This window comes from Protobothrops mucrosquamatus, unplaced genomic scaffold, assembly GCF_001527695.2.
Source record: "Protobothrops mucrosquamatus isolate PMUCROS unplaced genomic scaffold, P.Mucros_1.0 scaffold1781, whole genome shotgun sequence".
NCBI classification, from domain to species: Eukaryota; Metazoa; Chordata; class Lepidosauria; order Squamata; family Viperidae; genus Protobothrops; species Protobothrops mucrosquamatus.
In genome coordinates this window covers 354,866-367,064 of record NW_015387919.1, presented here as the reverse complement: position 1 = coordinate 367,064, position 12,199 = coordinate 354,866, and the positions used below count along the sequence as shown (strand labels likewise).

The 12,199-nt window shown below is 43.1% G+C and overlaps 2 protein-coding genes across 2 annotated transcripts; one reads left to right on the top strand and one right to left on the bottom strand.

Annotated features, from left to right (window-relative positions):
• The first annotated feature begins 1,719 nt into the window (after positions 1 to 1,719).
• Positions 1,720 to 2,712, top strand: ZNF488 (zinc finger protein 488). The gene has a single exon (XM_015823141.1). It carries the CDS (start codon positions 1,720 to 1,722, stop codon positions 2,710 to 2,712), a length of 993 nt encoding a protein of 330 aa, XP_015678627.1.
• A 2,372-nt stretch (positions 2,713 to 5,084) lies between these two features.
• Positions 5,085 to 11,848, bottom strand: RBP3 (retinol binding protein 3). The gene is made up of 4 exons (XM_015823138.1): positions 8,834 to 11,848; positions 7,598 to 7,788; positions 6,103 to 6,248; positions 5,085 to 5,410 (listed from the first exon to the last, which is right to left on the bottom strand). The coding sequence occupies exons 1-4, from the start codon at positions 11,846 to 11,848 to the stop codon at positions 5,085 to 5,087; spliced, it is 3,678 nt and encodes a 1,225-aa protein (XP_015678624.1).
• Positions 11,849 to 12,199: the final 351 nt, after the last annotated feature.

The following is a 12,199-nucleotide window of genomic DNA, read 5'->3' as shown; positions in this document are numbered from 1 at the left end:
AGGAGGAGGTGGGACGCGGGGCTGGGGGCTGTGCGGGAGGGCCGGGGCGGTAGGAGGGGAGCCGCTCGGCCGGGGAGGGTCGACGTGGGGGAAGCCCAGCGCCTCCCGGACTCGGGCGACGCTTCCGCCGCTCCTCTCTCGCGGTCCCGCAGCCCTGCTTCGCGGGTTAGTTGGGCCGGTCCCTCTCTCGGCTCAACCGCCTCGCAGGGTTGTTGTGTAGCGAAAATAAGGGGCCGGAATGTTAGCAATCTTTGCCGCCTTGAATTATATACTTTATAAAAAGTCGTGATAAAATCATAATAAGACTAACCCGAGTTGCTGACGTTCTGCTCTTGAATCTGAACGTCATCGATGCGTGAAAATTGGAATTAGTAGAAAACAGTCCAGCAGAAGCTATTGGGTGCTTTTGGACTATTAACGTATTTTCTTGCAGTTTTTTTTAACCGTGCTCATTACAGTATTCACCTCTTATCGAAGTTCATTAGGCTTCTGTCTAATAACATGCAAGGATTAAGGAACATAATGGGACTAATTATTGAAAAAGAAAGCATGAACAGAGTAGAAGTTTTATTGTTGGAAAAAATGTGCTAAATTATGATAGGTTATTGGAAAAACCATTTAAGGTTAGTATGACAGCCAATAAACTGATTTTACTTCTGGGAAAATATAGATAGGATTACACTACAAATTAATGTTAAAACTATTTCTGAAATTATCTTCAACTGAGCATATAAAATAAAGTTTGTTGTTTCTTTAAAGCTCTCTTTAGAATGTGTACTTCTCAGTAGGCACCTCTGGAAATTCATCTATGGAGGAAAGGAAATGCGAATGCCATAGAAATACATACTGCCCTATAGTTTTTTGGATGCTGCCAGAAAGGAATTAAGGACTATGACAGGATTTGCTGGAAATGTAGGCAAGATGCAGCATAGGTGAGAAAATGCCTGATGGGGCATTGCATTGAGTGATTTTTGTGATTTATTTTATTTTTTTCCTGAAAATGTGTTTGTGTTCATCCTGACAGCAGCAGATTGCCTGCTGCTCTAAGTTCCAAGGAATCCAGAAGTTTTGAGTTTTCTGTTTTTCCTTTTCTGCTAATATCCATGGTCAAACTTCATTATCTTCCCCTCTATTCCTGTATTTTTTCCCTCGAGGATGGGTCAGAGGAAACACAACACTAGTGCAGAGCTTTAGATTTGATTCTGAGAATGTGTTTGGAAGAAGTGCAGGGGGACGGGGGTTGTGTGTGAGGGAAGGCTCCATGCAATCCCCCCCTTTTTATGTTCTTTTATTATGCAGTAGATTTTTAAAATGTTGTACCTGAGTCACCAATGTCTGTATTAGACAGCTATATAAATTTGTTTAATTAAAAAATAATAAAAATAAACATTGCCTCCAGTATGAGATTCAGTGCTGCATGTCCCTGCAACAATTCCCAGCAACATTTGCACATATCCTTTGCTCAAGGCCTCTGGAGAAGCTGTTTTAATGGTTTTGCAAAACAGAATGTTAATTCTAGGTCATCAAGGGTCACTCTTGGTTTGGTTACTAAATTTCTCCCAACCAAGAGTCTGTTCCATTGATTATATTTATTTGATTTCTCTTGTTCTAGAACTCGATTGTCCAGATTTCAAGAAAGCCTCCCGGTGCCTTCTTGCTCATTTCCTCCGCTTTCTGAAGAACAGGGTTCAGCTCTGAAGAAAGGTTTTTCCTCCAAAGATGGTGAAAAGCAGATTTATGGAACAATCCACAAATTTCCATGGTTTGTCTAGGGACTTTAAGTTTAAAGTGGTCACTTCCTTTGAAGGGAGGAGAATGAACAGCCATGAAACGGAGAGCTGTCAGAACGGGAAACCTACCTTGTTTGAGAAAGCAAATTGCCTACAGGAGGAAGCATCCTACGGCGAGATCAAGGATGGAAGAACCGCAGCGGAGCACGTCTTAAGGGAACCCTGCTGGACGTTCGGTATCAGGAAGCACTTATTAGTCGAGGAGGTGCTGCTGCGACCGAAGGAGAGTGCGTTCACTGAAGTGAGGAGGCCTGTAGAGAAAGTCAAAGAGGCAGAACAAGGAAATAGGAAGGCTGGTTCGGACAAAGCTGCAGTCCGGAGTTCCCCTGGCAGTGCATTCTCCGTTGTGTGGCCCAATAGCATTGCTGGGGAACCCAAAAGTGCTTTCAGCAAACCAGCCAAGTGCCGGGAAGATGGAGGGGCTCCAGCTGCTTTTCGACCTCTGAAGGGTATCAAGGAAGGAAGCCCAAGGAAGTTGCCGGAATGCCTCGGTGCCACTGACCTCATACCGTACAGTGGCCGCCTCGCTTCTGGGTTCCTGGTAAGTGATTCAGACGGTTTCCAGCTGCTGTCGACCAACCCCATCCGGGGCAACCCCTTCTCTTTCTCTTCGGCCCCGTGGCCAAAGGAAGCAGGCGAGCGAACGCCGGCCACCCCTGCTTCCTCTGCCTCTTGGGCTCTGCTGCCTTCCACTCTCGCCCCTCTCGGTGTGGCAGCCCAGAACTGGTGTGCCAAGTGCAGCCTTTCCTTCCACATGACAGCAGACCTTGTGCTGCACATGCGTTCCCATCACAAAAAGGTAGAAGTCTCGACAGAACCCCAGAGGAAAAGGAGACGGGAGGAAAAGCTGTCCTGCCCTGTTTGCCAGGAATATTTTCGAGAAAGGCATCACTTATCTCGGCACATGACTTCTCACAACTAGCCTGTAGCTGTAATGTAATGGATGTAATGTGATGTAATGGATGTCTGCTTGTTGGATATGTTTGTGTGCACGTGTTGGTTGAATTCCATTGTGCTTTTACTGCATTTAACCAGAATCTTCGAAAGACAGCCTGTTGTAGAAGCGTTCAGAATAAATGTAATTACACAAGCTCCAGATAGCTCCAGTTCTGAAAATGAAACTCTGCAAATACACTTATAAGGAAATAAACAGTGAGATGTAAAGAGAAAAGTTTTGCTTTCTGAAGATCCATTTTATTCAACCTAAACTATGAAAATGTTGATTTTTTTTTTTCTTTAGTAATTTGAAGCAGCAACTTTTTCCATACCAGAGCCATTGTGGAATGAAATTCTTCCCTAGGATGGAAGTAAAGGATAAAATTTCTTTAAAGTTAAGCTTGACTCCTAATGACCATCAGAGCAAATCCATGTCATTTTACTGGTGTGATAAAATGCTCTTCTTCAGTTGTGCCACAGTGCTGCACCACACAGTAACAAGCAGGGCGGGAGGGCGGGGGGGGGGGAGTATCTCAACCGGGACTGAACAGGTGAGGATGGAAGTGCCAGCTTCCCAGTTCACACCCACAAATTGTCTGCAAGCTTTCGAAAGAGAGCACAGTGATGAGAATAAGAGAAGCAGGAGGTATCCCTTTGGGGCATCCAATCCAGTGCAGGAGTCCAAATTAAACCACTCCCAACCACTCCTAATTTTTCAGCCACATTGTGAATTATGGATAGCACAAGCGACATAAAGGTCAAGATTATCTTTGAATGGGTGACAGCTTGCCTCCAAGTACCAATTTCAGGGAGCAATTTTACCCTCTCAAGTTATATTTAAGAACTGGGTTGGGTATCAGTATTCTAAATATAAATATGGTTTTATTCCATATATTTTTATACTATCGAGATTGTAAAGATATTTGTTCTAGCATAAGTCTGAAACAAAGTTGTACAACTATTGTAATAGGTATTCAATGGTCAAATACTAATGGAATGTGCTTTTATTTGCATTTTATCTTACTTTTGTAACTGACATCTGTTCTGAGGCATGGCAGGCAAAGAATTACTCCATTTAGTCCAAAGCCTTTTGAAGTGACATCAACAATTTTGTTCATTACAAAAATGAGTATATTGCACCATTTATATTGCACTATATATAAATATATATTGCACTATATATAAACATATATTGTACCATATTAAATATATATTGCACTAGCCAATTTGGTCTAGTGGTTAAGCATCAGGCTAGAACGCAGAGATTGTGCTGACAGTTATGTACAAATAATGAACATGTTATTGCTAAAATGTGTAAACTTTTGTTGAAATTTGAGACAGAAGAAATATATGATAAAATGGGCTAAAAAGTTTGGTTACAGTATACAAATAGATCAATGGGAAAATATAAGGATTGAAATTTACATTCCGGTCTTAAAAATAATTTCTATAAAATGATGTACCATTGGTGTATGACGCCAAAGAAATTGTCAAGAATCTATAAAGGTACTTCAGATTTATGCTGGAAATGTGAATAGCCTGTAGGGCCGTTTTATCATGTCTGGTACCCATGGAAACAAGCCTCCCCCCCCCCCCAAAGGATGCAAACACATAGGCTAATTCAGAAGATTTTAAAAGTACAGTTGAAACCAGAGGCTTTTATTTTTGGAACTAATAGATACACAGCTAGAAAAAAAGACAGAGAGTGCCAACTGCAGCGAGATTATTATATGCTCAAAAGTGGACAGTTTCAGCACTATCCATTAAGGAAGGAACGTGAAGACAACGGGACTTTCAGAGATGGCTAAATTGACTTCCTGGATCAGAGAAAGGACCACATCTGCATTTATGGCTGATTGGACACCCGATGGAGGTTTTGCATGACACAGGAAAAAATGCACTTATGATTGGTGACTTTGAGGATTAGAAAAAAAAAGAGATAAACTTAGCTTTTTCTTTTTACAACTAGAGATAACTATGTAACCATTTGCTGCAAAGAGAATCAGAAGCTGCCTCTTTCTATTCCTTTTTCTTTTTTCCTGCACATTTGTCTTTTCTTTCTTTCTTTTTATTCTATATTAGTTTTTGTTACTTTGTATCTTCTCTTTAAAACTTAAAAAAAATATATATATTCTAGGGATTGGGGATTTCAAGTTATATTCTGAAATACAGTCTGGAATTAGGAGGATGGACGAATACTTCTTGCTTTCCTCTTTCACCTTCTATATTTTAACTATTTTAGAAGACCTAGAATGATGTGATGTCTGGCATGAATTTACAAGGCCGAAATGCAGTCTCAAGGGAAGGGAACTGGATGCCCTTTTGCCTTCATGCAGACTCCTGGTTTGATCTGCTAATCTAACTCAGACTATGGAGGTGGGAAACAAGAATCTCTTTGGCTTGGATGAGAGATTTCTCAATGGGAACCGCCACATGAGGATCCACTCCGACACCCTCCCAAGAGTCCTCAGAAGAAATGGTGGATCTAGAAGTTGGGATGGTGACATAGAGGCCAGTCCCATCCACATGAAACGTCTGAGGAGGGAGGCAACCCCCACTGGTCCTTTGTCCGATGATCAAGGCTCTGCCCAGCCTCTTCATGATGGACACAAATTGTTCAGCAGTCCCAGCGGTCACAGAGCTGGTGAGAATGACCACGCTCTTCCCGGAGCCGTACCTCTGACCTTGAAGAGACAGGAGAAGATGCAGAAAATCACAACAGTCTCACCGGATAGTAAATTTGATCAGAACCCATATTAAAATTAATATCCCTCTGATAGGCATCGCATGATCCTGGGGTTGTGCGATCCCCATTTGCTACTTTTCCAGCTGTTTTCTGACAAGCGAAGTGGAGCCAGATTCGCTTAACGACCACATGATTCACTTAACTGCAATTCATCTGACACCCGGGCACTATGTGTCGGACTGTCTCTGAGGCCTCTCTCCACAGTCTTCACCTTGGACCCTGCCTCACATGGCGGGCCCTGGTTCTAGGGCAGAGGTCCCCAACCTTTTGGGCACCAGGAACCAGTTCCATGAAGAAAGATTTTTCCATGGACTGGAGAGTGCGTGGTTTTGTGTGCTGCCTGCATCCTGTAGATGAGGCTTTGCTTGTTTGTGCGGGCCAGTTACTGGCATGCTGTGGCCCGGTACCAGTCCACGGACCGGTGGTTGGAGACCCCTGTTCTAGGGATCTGGTGCTTAGATATGGCTGAGCTGGCTTTGTGTCTCTGTGCCCGTCAATGATTTTGCTCTGGGGTTTTGCCAGCCCATGACCCATGTCTGCAATAGTTTAATAGATTGAAGTGCTATCTTTAGCTACAATGTGCAGTAGGTAAAGATAAATACTAACATTCACAACTTTAAATGTTGTTACCTAAAAGTTGGGAAAGAGTCCAAAGATCACTGGGAGTATTATTGGGTCTGTAGTAGACTTTGTCCAGTAGAACTGGATGTCCTTCATCGAAGAAGTAAGAGCACAGAGTTGCCACAGAGGAGACGGGCCCCGTTCCGGTGTTGTACCTGGTTAGGCATGGAAGACATTTTGGGAAGCAGGCACTGATGAGGAAACCTGACGTTAGGCAACCCTACCTTATCACAACTTCTAGTCTCTGATCCCCCCGAAGCCGTTTGAAAATGATCCACAATCATATCTTGAAATGCTCAGAACAAAGAGCAAAACCGTCTTGACTGCCCTAAGTGGCAGCCATAACAATCCCTAACAGACAGAAAATTTCTAACTCTTTGATTCCATATAACAGTCATATGAATTTTTCTAGCCCAGATCTCGTAACCCAACTCCAGTTAAAATAGCTGTTTGCATCACACTTCCCCATTTCTGTTCTTCTGTTTTGTCTGATTTTTTTAAAAAAATTGCCTGTAAAAAATTCATCAAGCCATAGATACACTAGAAAGATTTAGAAATCTGGAATGCAGGACAAAGCAAGACTTCGTGATCTACCTAGAACAGGGGTAGGCAACCTTGGCTCTTTTATGACTGGTGGACTTCAACTCCCAGAATTCCTGAGCCAGCACGGCTCAGCTTGGAAACCTCTCCCTTTCCCCTCAGCATGCAGCGCTGGCTCAGGAATTCTGGGAGTTGAAGTCCACCAGTCATAAAAGAGCCGAGGTTGCCTACCCCTGACCTAGAAGCTCTACAAAACCACATCACTTAATAAAAAAGTAATTAGTTTTATTATTCAAGTATTGCTTTGGGAGAAATAAATTGTCAGATTTCAGCTGATGCCATGGAAGCCCAAAGGGTCCCTAGTGGTTCTGAACTGTTGCAACGTCCTTACGAGAAAATACCAAAACCTTTTTGAAGTCTAATAATAAAAGTGGCTGAACCAGGCGGGCTAAGGCTGTAGCGCTTTTCATGGGCCCAGAAAAAAGACGTCGAGGGAGACGTGGCTTCTGCCGTTCAACCTATGTTTTATATTGATAAAAAGGCTTTCTAGAAACCAGCTGTAACATCAAATATCCTGATTGGGCTGGGTTTGTGCTTTGTGAAGGGCCGCAACTGCACCGAGGAAAACATTGCTGCATCTTCCCACTGATTTATTTCAAATTCAAGAGATTGGAGGTTCTGTACCTCGATCACACATATTTTTGGATAGATCCCAAGAGGTCAAATTTGGGGTGTATTGACATTATGACCTCCATCCCAGTACCCAACCTCCATCCATGCATTTATCTCGAAGGGTAGATTCCTCTTGCAAGGAATACATAGCTCATAATCTGGTCAATGATGGCCTCTCAACATAGACTGCAATTATGTTGGGCCCAGGAATTTGACAAGTACCTTTGCAGCAAAACATATATTTCAAAAGTTTTATCTTCATTGCTTATTCTGCTTAGGGTGGATGGTTTACCTCATGTCAAGGATTAGTGCTTCCGTGTGGACCACCTTCTTCCAGACATTTTCCACCATCAGCTCAGAGAACCGAGGCCAAAGGTCACTGTCCCAAAACGTATCAAATCTGAGGTAACCAATGTTATTCTCGAACACTTTGGTTTGGAAAGAAAACTTAATGTGGTCTTCTAACATTTCTGGGGAAAGAATCTGAAATATTTTTTAAAAATAAGTAATTTTCAAGAATACATGAGAAATATGAGAATCCACCTTGCATTAAAATCACATCTTGCAAATAGAGAGTTGGGGTGATCTGGACTGAAATCTTCACTCAAATTAGTCAATATTCCTTAGTCAACATCACAGCACTATGACAAGAATGAATGAATGAATGAATAAATGGAAATCACTCAAACTAAAGTTTATCTATTTAATGTCTTTTCTAATCTGTATTTTAATGAAATGGTTATCAGGAACTAGTCACACTGAGCTCTCTGGGACAAGTCGGTTAAAATTATTTTATAATTTTTAAAATATTTACAGCAAGAATTTTATTTTAACGGAATACTGATTAAAAACAAAATCAAAATGTAATACTATACAAACCTGTTAAGCTGTGCAACTGTAATTTCAATTTATAACTCAGTTAAGCATCAGCATAACACAAATAAAGTTGCAAGTTGAAGCATAAGATTTGAACTGTGAGATAAAATATTAATAACACAATGAGAGTATTAGGACAAAACTACAAGAGTATGGTTACCCCCCGCTCAGTATCTAAAAGATTACACCTGTACACTCGAGATTATAAGTGAATAAGTGTGAGAAAAAATAGAAAAGAATGCATTATTGCCAATTCTATAATTGGAGTAAAAGTGAGACTAAAATTCATGGAGCTAAATAGTTATTTATAAATACAGTTATGATAGTAAAATCTATAAATCACTATGATACTTACTTGATTAACTTAGCTTCCAAATGCCTGACCTAGTTTTCATTTTGCTAAAAATATGAAAGACATAAAAACAAAAAACAAAGCTACACAGGGAAAGCAATAATAAAATAATGTAACAAACACAGAGTAAACTAAATAATATTAACTGAGGTGTTACAGTGGAAACTTAGGAGGTGTTACTTGAACAAATCCAGTTCTTGAGGCAAATTCAAAGGGATTTATCCCATCCATAGTAAATATGAACTCCATTCACACAAGTTTTATGTCAGTGGCTAATGAAACAAGTTAACGGGCACTTACTTGCATGGGCGTGATCCCTGGAATATGGTTGCGTGGGTGCTCAGGAACATGGGTTATTTTCAAGTGTTTATCTCCAGAAAGTGCTTTTAGGTCAGCTGCAATTTTTTCAGCAAGTTTCATTTCACAATTGATCTTCCGGTATGTGTCTTTTTTGGCATCATCGGAAAGTTTGTCTGCCACCGTAGTCCCAACATCAGCAAAAGCGTAGTTGTCAGCCACCAGTTTGCCCACCGTCTGCAAAATGCTGGGGAGGCTGGAGCGCAAAGCAACGATGTTCAGGGCGGAGGTCATGGCTTCTGAAGCCTGACTGGTGACGTGCGGCTGTACACCAGAGAGGCTCCACACTCTGCCCGTGACGGGGCTCAGCACCACCTTGCTGGGGATGGAAGCGTACAAGGGGCTGCTGCCCAAATGGTAAACACTTGCAGACAACGAGCCTCCCAGCGTGGGCTCCCCAATGACTGTGGCCCGACTGAGATCCTTCAGAGAGCGAGCGAAGGCTTCAGCTGCCGATCCACTCACATGGCTAACTAAGATGTAGATATCCTTCGCCGAGCCGTATCGTTTGCCAGAGAGATGTGGCAAGGTCCACACTTCCGTGCTTCGAGTGGTGCTGCGGTCAAAGAGCGTGTAAAGGTGCTGCTGGGGCTCACTGTCAAAGAAATAGGAACAAAAGATGGGCACTGCGGTGGAATAACTGCCCGTGTTGTAGCGCATGTCAACAATCATAGCATCTGTGGTCATAAGCTTGTCCCAAATATGCAACAGTTGGGGTCCAATGGCCTTCACCATCTCTGCTTCAGCCATCAAGTCAAAGCGCAAATATCCTACATTGCCAGGCAAAATGTCTACCTTGAACAGATCCTCAATTATGTAACGGATCTCCTCGGGGGTCAGAGTCTTGTTGGGAAGCTGTTCTTGTAAGAAAGTTTCCACATGGTTGTAAGATGTATGCAACTGGTGATCCCCAGAAGCTTCTTGAAGGTCAGTGGTCAACTGCAAGGCAAGCATTTCAAAATCCACTGCTGTGCGATAGCCTCCTTGAGCCAGCTTGGAGTTTAATATGCCTCTTGCCCGCGTGGCCACCTCTGGTATGGCGTAATGAGCTTCAAGCAACAGCCCAAGCTCCTCAATCAGCGCTCCCATCTCTCTGTGGAATGCCAACACTTCTCGGGCTTTCTCCAGAGCCTCATCGGCCAGCACGATGGCATCAGGCACCACTTCGCCATCCAGCCAATATTCACCATGGTGATCAATGAAGGTGACAAATGGCACATTGATAAAGAGGCTGCAGCCTTCCTCTTCTTTTAACCTGAGTATGCAGAAGGGGTGTGAGTGGGCCAGGCTGCCGGCAGTAATTTCACCAATCAGAGTAGCCCGGCCGAGGGATTGCATCAGGTAGGCAAACTCCTCCGCCGTTGTAGCTGTGAAATGGCTGGTGAGTAAATAGATGCCACGCTGAGTCCCATAGGGCTTGCCTAGCAATTCAACTCTACTGTTGTAAATGTGGGTCTGGTTTGTGAGTCTGTTATAGGTGGTAAACAAATGCACAGGACCAGCAGAGGGATCTTGGAAGTAAGATAATAGGACTGGTACAGCATCTGAAAATGGTCCACCATGGTTGTAGCGCAGGTCAATGATCAAATAATCTGTTGCCTGCAAAGGTTCCCAGACTTGATTGATGATGTAGGGCTCCAGCTTGATCAGCACTCCAGCATCGGGAAATTGATCAAAACGCAGGTAACCTACATTTTCAGATAGCACTGACACTTGAAAAACAGCAGCCAGGATTTGTTTGAGTTGTTCGCCATCCGGCAGCTCTGTGTTCATGTCCATGGGCTCTTCAGCTGCCATAACCGTAGCCTCACCAGTTGTGGTAGTCCACAAGAAAAGTCGTGGGTCTTTAGCTATGCTTTGCAATTCTGTATTTAGTTTGAAAGCCAGATCTGTTTCTGACAGGATGGCTGAATAATCGAATGCAGAGAGTCGTTGAAGTAAAGCTGGAACCTGTTCAACTATTGAGTAATTGTTCTGCAAGACGTGCATTAAGTGACTGACGTTGTCAGGAATCGCTTTGCGAAAGGACAGAATGGCCAGAGCATCACCAAGGGCTCGCTCTGCTGGAACGGCGATGCTTGGCATTACCCCACTCAGTTCCCAGCTCTGGCCACCGCCACTTAAGGGGCTCATAGAACACGACACAGGAACAGTCATGTAGAACTGGGAAGCCCCAATCTGCAATTTCCGGAGGTCCAAGGAGCCTCCTGCTGTCCTTTCACCCACTATGATGGCCCTGTGCATTTGCTGGAGGATATAAGCCACATCTTCGGCCACCCCAGAGGTGTGTTTACTGGTCAGCAAAACGACTTCCTTGTTCTTACCATATCTCATGCCCAGCACTTTCGGAAAGGTCCAGATTTCCACAGTGCTGTTAGAAGGCCGGTTGTAGACAGTGTCCACGTGCAGCAGTTTGTCCTCATTGTACAAATAGGAGATAACAAATGGAAGGCCCGAGATCTTCCCTCCAGTGGTGTAACGCAGATCTAAGACCAGAGCTGATGTCTCCATCAAGGGCTTCCACACCTTTTCTACCAGGAAAGCACCAATTTGCTGCACAATGTTCTCCCCGACGATGTAGTCTATTCTTAAGTAGCCTACATTGTCACCCAGCACTTCAGATTTGACTGTATGCTGGATAACCTCTAAAAGTACTTCTAATGGTAGAGAAGCATCCGCTTCTTTCTCAGGGACTGAAGGAGCCAAAGCTTCGTAAGATACTACCAGCCGTGGATCATTCAAAGTTCCTTGAAGTCCAGCTGTCAGAGCTGTTGCCAAGATTTTAGGATCTGAGATATCCAAAGTCTCCCCACTCTTGATGGCTTGTTCAATGGCTTCCTGCATTCCCACCAGATTTTCTGGAAAACAATAATTATCCAACAGAATCTTGGCCATGTCCAGTACCAGGATGGAGTGTGAGACACTCTCAGTATGGATGCTACCAAATATAAGTGCCATTCCGAACAATACATTTCTTATTATTATTTTCATGCTGTTAGAAAAGTGCAGATAAATTCAAAACAATTTACTGACTGTGAGAAATGTAGGTTCTTCCTACTTGGTCTCAGAAGTGAATATTAAGTCAGAGAGACTGAATATCCATTTTAGCTGACACTAATCTTTAAATCTAGTTCTAAGTCTTTAATCTTATTAAACTGGAGGGCATGTAGCAGGGTGCAGCTTTGTTCTGTAATACAGCAATCACCTTATGAAACCACTGCAACAGCCTTCTGCAAACAAATTGTGATTTGGCCACTTGTTATGTTTTCATAATGCTGCAATTCACTAATTTCTGAATCAGATGCTGTC